General features: G+C 41.4%; 1 protein-coding gene across 1 annotated transcript; it reads right to left on the bottom strand.

Moving 5' to 3' along the window:
- Positions 1–1,035: 1,035 nt before the first annotated feature.
- Positions 1,036–1,485, bottom strand: LOC138247021 (protein LDOC1-like). Its single transcript, XM_069201768.1, has one exon. It carries the CDS (start codon positions 1,483–1,485, stop codon positions 1,036–1,038), a length of 450 nt encoding a protein of 149 aa, XP_069057869.1.
- Between the last annotated feature and the right edge of the window lie 4,877 nt (positions 1,486–6,362).

Raw genomic sequence — 6,362 nt, 5'->3', positions numbered from 1 at the left:
GGAATACATCTTGAAAGTCCAAATAGTGATCAGGAACCCCTTGGACTGTATTGATGGAGCAACCTGTAGTGGATTCAGAAGGTATCATTTTCTTGGGTGACCAGTAAGTGTCTGAGGCAAAACAATGTTCATGACAAAACTGAGAGGACAAGGAAATAGTCCTGGTTTTCCAATTTACATAAGGATTATGTCTTATGAACCACGGAAATCCTAGGATTGTAGTATGATTGGGAGATGATATTAAGTCAAAGGAGACGTGTTCTTGGTGGTTCCCAAATTGTAGACTTAGAATCAGAGTAGTAGTATCAACTGGACCAGAGGATATTAAGGACCCATCCACAGTGTGTACTTGTTCCGGGACTTCCTTGGGTTGTGTTGGTATTTGTGGTGTTGTGGCCCAGGATTTATCCATATAAATGCCACTAGCACCACAATCAAGTAAGGCCATTGTACTCTCCTCACGACCGTCAGGTAACTGCAGGGTTACAGGTAGCATGAACAAATTGGTGGCATTGTCCTTGAAAGAACTAATGGAAGGTATAGCAGATGATCCCGTCCCCTCCCTTCTTACAGAGGACGGGAAGTAGCGTTTCCCGATGTCGTTAGAGGACGAACAGGGCATGTACGGAGCATATGACCAGCAGCACCACAATAAAGGCACAGTCCCTTTTTCCGTCTTTCTTCACGTTCACTGAAGGAAAGTGGGCCACGAGTAGTATCCACCTCCATAGGTTCACCTTCAGTTTCTCTGACGGGAAGGCGAGTTTCCTCTGGACGGTGCAAAAAGACACATGAGGTGCTTGACTGGGAAGGTCCTCTATTTCTTCTTTTTTCCAAACGGCGTTCTTGGAGACGATATTCGATGGAAAGAGCTAAATCCATCAGACCGCGAAGATCTTCTACTCAGGTGGAGTGCACTAACTTGTCCTTGATCTCCTCTTTTAGCCCTCTACAAAATAGGGTAACCAGAGTATGCTCCACCCAAGTTGTTTCGGCAGCAAGCTGTCGAAAGCGTGTTATATATTGGAGGACATCTTAATAGCCTTGTTGGATGTCACAGAGTGCTTCTTCAGCGGAGGCCTCTAATCCTGGACGACCAAACATCTGTTTAAAATGATTCACGAAGGCTGGATAATCAGACAATACTGGGTCATTGGATGATACAATCGGAGTCACCCAGGCCAAGGCAGGACCGGATAGGGCACTGATAAGATAACCCACCTTTGTCTTGTCGTGAGAAAATTGTGTGGGTTGGAAGGCAAAGTAAACATTCAAGGCATCTAAGAACTCTCGCAACTTCGTTGGTTCACCGGAATACCGAGGAGTTGAGGTAGAAACTGTAGGAACAGCTGTACTGCAGAAGGCCAAAGCTTGTCGTAAGGCAGCATTCTCGTTTCGTAATTGTTGCAGTTCCTGAGCCTGTTGCTGAATGGTTGCCAGAAGGGACTGGCCAGGGTCTGCAGCCACCGCCACTGTATCATCCATCGTGTTAGACGAAGTCGGGTTTATTTGGTGCTGCAATCTGTCACGACTTACGCGTTGCTTGAGCCTGGAGTCCGCTGAACGAGTGAAGAGGTTCTTGTTCTTGAACGTTCTGCCTTGGCCCAGGTAGGGGCGACTCTTTCTGGTAGCCACGGTGCTGCAGGCGATAGGAACGCCAAGGGCAGTCCGTGTCCTTCGGAAGTAGTGCCAGGGGAAGAAAAAAAACCTACAAAGGGAAAAAAAAACTCAAAAAGGAAATTCCTGGAACAAAAGCAAAAATCAATACGTAGGATTCAAGACCACAAATGAACAGGAAAAAACACTAGAACGAAGCGTAACCAGTATCTGACACAAGGGAGAAGGAGCGAAGACACCATCCAAACAGAAGGTGTTGCAGCGAAAGGAGAACAAGAATCACAGCCCTTAAATAGCCATAAAACAGGAAGCGACCAGCAGGAAGTGTAAAGACACCATATTGGATAGGGAATGATACATAAAAGTAATGGACAAGGGACCATAGTGAGTAGGGAACCATTGCATGCTGGAAAGAGAGGGGAATAATGGGAAAAAGGAAAAACATAAAGGGAAGAACAAACGAGGGCGACAGGAAAGAAGGACAAAAATAGCAGGTGAGTGGGGGAGAGGTTATGTGTGTTTGCATGCGCGCAGCGCTAAAAAGAAACAAGGCCCATACTGTGCATATTTTAAATGTTCTCTCTCGTTTCTCTGTCTGTGCACTGGCAGTTAAAATGTTCTTCAGTGCTTAATAAATTGTGTGTTTAAGTTATAAGTAGGCAGCAAAACTAATATTGGGCCTTAACCTGATAGCACTGAAAACGTGGCTTTTAAAATTTGCACTGTACGTTGTGCTCGTCTTTTCAATCATACAGTGTTTTTCTCTCTTCATTTAATGTTAAAAATATGTTCTGTCCTGTGGAGATGTTTATTTTGGCTGTAACACATGTATAAACGTTCAAGGTTGAGATATTCACGAGTAGAACTGTGGTTTATTCATATTTTTAAGCAGCTATTGTTTAGCAATGCGATGCTGTTTTCCCTTTGTATGTAGGTATGTAGGTTAAAAGTCCTAGTGGTTGACTAAGTTTGGGGGGATTTTTAGAGGGTGATTGTTTTAATTAGAGTAACTTCTAATTGTGATTGGTTAATCTAAAAGTATTCTATTCAGTACAACTCATAGTGCCACTTCACACCATGATGGATCTCTGCTGCATACATTTTATGGAAGCTCTTGTACTTGGGATATGAGCGAATGCTTTTTCCCTTACTCTTTGAGACAAACTCGATATTTGTCTGTTGTTTGATTTTGAATTTAGAAGATTTTCATTTAATCTCGCCTACATTTAAACTGAGCAGTCCCTATCACTATTTGCTCTTTGATCGTTAATTTTCCCTTGTGTTAATCGGTGATATGTTCGAGCTATCTGGATCAGCTTCCACTGCCTTTGCTGATTCACATTTATTTACATTTTGAGTATTTTTAGTTGAATTGACTCACCATTGCCTTTTGCCTTCCGTAATGATTTCTACATTTTTAATAAAACTGCATGGTTTATTTGAACCATGTGATGTGTGGATTTTCCAGTGTGGATTTTGTGGGCTCTCTGGGTTTCAATGTAATTTATTTATGTCAGGGGCGCTCGTCCTTAAGGACTAACACACTGCTGCAATCAAACTCCTCTGCCTGTTTATTGGTAAAAAGCGCTGACACTTTTTGGGTCCTAAAGGATGGTTTAGAAACTCGATGGTATGGCAAAACGTGATGGTTTTAAAAAAGATGGCTTTGGCAAATTAGATGGTTACAGCTAAACTAAATGGTAAATTTGAATTTGCACGTCCCTAAATTGCTAGAGTGAGGATACTGTAATCTCTTAAACCCGAATTTGTGGAACCGCGTGGATTATTTTTGAGCAGTTGCGAGTTGCATTATGTGAGCATATTTAGGGTTTGCCTTTTGTGCAGCATGCAGATCGTTATGCAGCTCATGATGTTGTTGTCTGGCCATGTGTGATTTGAAGTGAATGTTTGTTTTAAGGAGTGATGCAAATTGCATTATGGTGGTGCCATGTTAATTGTGTTTAGTTTTCATGTTGCACATAAAGCGTCGAAGTTGCAATTTGCATGTCATTGTAATCATCGGAATTGGTTAAATTTGTGTTTGATTAAAATATTGTTATTTTATTGTGTGTTTTTAGTTATTAGATAGCTGATTCATATAAATCCAAAATTGATGAATATTTAAGTTGTCTACTGAAGTTGTGTGGCATTATGTCAAAGATTATACATTTGATCCCAATAAATTCTTAATGGTTTAGTTGTGATTGAATTTATTAGGATTGTGTTTATTTCTCTGTGCACGAGAAAGGGACTGACTGGATCAAAGAGGGATTACAGCTGGTCAGAAATCTCTCTTAGTGAGGCTGAAGGTATTTTTAATGTTTTTCCCTGGTTTGTGGTGAGTTTGATTCCTTTCCTCAAGTCTAATAGGCAGACAAGGTAAATGTGTTTTTTGTGGATTGAGTTTTAAGATACATTTTAAAATCGTATCATCATTGATTGGTTGCTTGTGTTAGTAGTACATCTACCCAACCTTACTTAGAGTGAAAATGTGTTTTGCTTTGAAGAAGTTTGAAATCCCTATTTTTGAAGGAGATACGATTCCACCAGGAGGTTCCCCTGCCCATTTCATGTTACTAAACTCAGGTTTTCATACTTAATGATTGGATTAAGAATACCCCTGATGACAAAAACATGCAATATCCTTAGGATGTTACTTTTAATGTGAGAAAGATCAAGTTATGTGTTAGACCTATCACCATTAAGGTGTTCTTTCCTCAAACCTTTTGACTTACCCCTCCATAGCTTCTTATGACGTTTTGTTGGCCTTATATTTTGTCACTTTACTACTGCTGACCAGTGATAAAGAGCATGTGCTCACTTCCCAAATGGTAACATTGGCGTACACCCCATTAGCACCTTTAATTTACTTGTAAAGTGGCACTGCATATACCAAAGGCCTGTAAATTAAGTACTACTAGTGGGCCTGGAGTTCCCATTTTGCCACCTACTCAAGTAGCCCTTTAAACATGTCTCAGACCTGCTATTGAAACCTGTGTGTTTTTAATTACCATTTGACCTAGCAAAATAAACCTTTTGCCAAGCCTGAACCTCCATTTTTAATACATATGTCTCCCCTATGGTATACCATAAACAGCCCATAGGGCAGAGCAGGATGCATTTAAAAAGTTGCACATGCACTTTTAACTTTTACATGTCCTGTCAGTGAAAAACTCCTGCATTCATTTTTTTTCATTACTGTGAGTCTCGCCTCTCCTATAGGATAACATTGGGTTACATTTTTACATTTAATAGGTGACAACTTTCAATTTGGAAAAGTTAAGAAAGTTGAGTTTGGTCTCTACAAAATTGTAATTTGAAACCCTCTTTAATGGTAACGTCGGATTTTCAGTCACGATTCTGAAAATGTCACTTTTAAAAAGTTTACATTTTGTTTTCCTAACTGTTTGGTGCTTCAAGTCTGTAACCTAGGTCACGTGTAAATGTAGCTGCCAGTTGGTCTTTGTTAATTATTACTAGACAATGAGAAATAAGCACAATAGATGTTGGCAGGAGAGCAATCTCTCACTTACTTAGTAGGGGGAGGAGCTGCCACCTACCATACTTGCACATCGCAAAGACGCTTCCTCAGCACACTCACAAAGGGTTTTACACCAGTTGACTGTGCCCTCAGGCAAGCTGAGTGTTGTGATGCAGGTTGGAATGTAGGAATATGCAGATGCCAGTAGATTAAGAGAGGATTTATTGTAAGTTGATTGGATTCATAAATGTCTCTCACCTTAAGAAACACATTGAAAACACAGACGACAAAGACACCGGACTGCAACATTTCATAGCATCATCTAATGGTGCATGTAAAAAGGACACCACAAAACATGCTGCTAAAATGACCACCACTAAATACACCAGTTGGCCAGATGAGCATAGTTTAACACAAAAAAGACAAGGAAACAACAAAAACATAGAAACAGGTATGAGATATATTTCAAACCAGACGCCTATCCCCACATTCAATTGTTCAATAGTACAAAGAACGCATGCTAACACACATACTTCTGAACCACCTTACATATTCAAATATAAATAAAACAGAAATACAAATGTGTTTGCCCGCAGCTTCTACTTATCGATGGCGATTCTCTGATATAATTGGATCGACTTGCCATTAAACAAGCCCCAGAAAAGTATTTTATTGGGAGCACAGAGAAGTCAGTGGTGCTCAATTCCTCCTGATAAATGTAGGGGGAATCCTGTAAGTTCTATAGCTGCTTGGTAGAAATCAAGCACCAGCGGTGGGAAAAGAAAAAAATCGATATCCAACCCAATATCTCTGGATGATGCAGGTTCCCATTAAGTGAAAGTGAAAACAAAATAGTAGAATTGTTTTTTATAAAAAAATTTCAGCACACAATGCCTCCAAGACCATGAATAAGTCTTGAGGATTTCTGCGTGACTAAGACGTGATGAGGTTGAGAACACTTCCTTCTTGCATCTCATCAGAGACCAATCTGACAGCCCCAGAACTTGGCGAGGAAAGAAGAGAGGTCATGCACTGATGAAAGAGTAAGGGGGTGATTCTGACCGTGGCGGACGGCGGTCGCCGCCCGCCAAGCGTTTCCCGCCGAAAGACCGCTCCGCGGTCAAAAGACCGCAGCGGTCATTCTGGCTTTCCCACTGGGCCGGCGGGCGACCGCCGAAAGTCCGCCCGCCAGCCCAGTGGGAAACACCCTTCCCACGAGGACGCTGGCTCAGAATGGAGCCGGCGGAGTGGGAAGGTGCGACGG

Source organism: Pleurodeles waltl, chromosome 7 (assembly GCF_031143425.1).
Source record: "Pleurodeles waltl isolate 20211129_DDA chromosome 7, aPleWal1.hap1.20221129, whole genome shotgun sequence".
Taxonomy (NCBI): Eukaryota; Metazoa; Chordata; class Amphibia; order Caudata; family Salamandridae; genus Pleurodeles; species Pleurodeles waltl.
Note: the sequence above shows the minus strand (reverse complement) of the source record. Positions and strands in the feature narration are given on the sequence as shown.

What these genes read in the sequence shown, in the direction of transcription:
- LOC138247021 (XM_069201768.1), bottom strand. Translation starts at nt 1,485, where the DNA reads ATGGATGATACAGTGGCGGTGGCTGCAGACCCTGGCCAGTCCCTTCTG.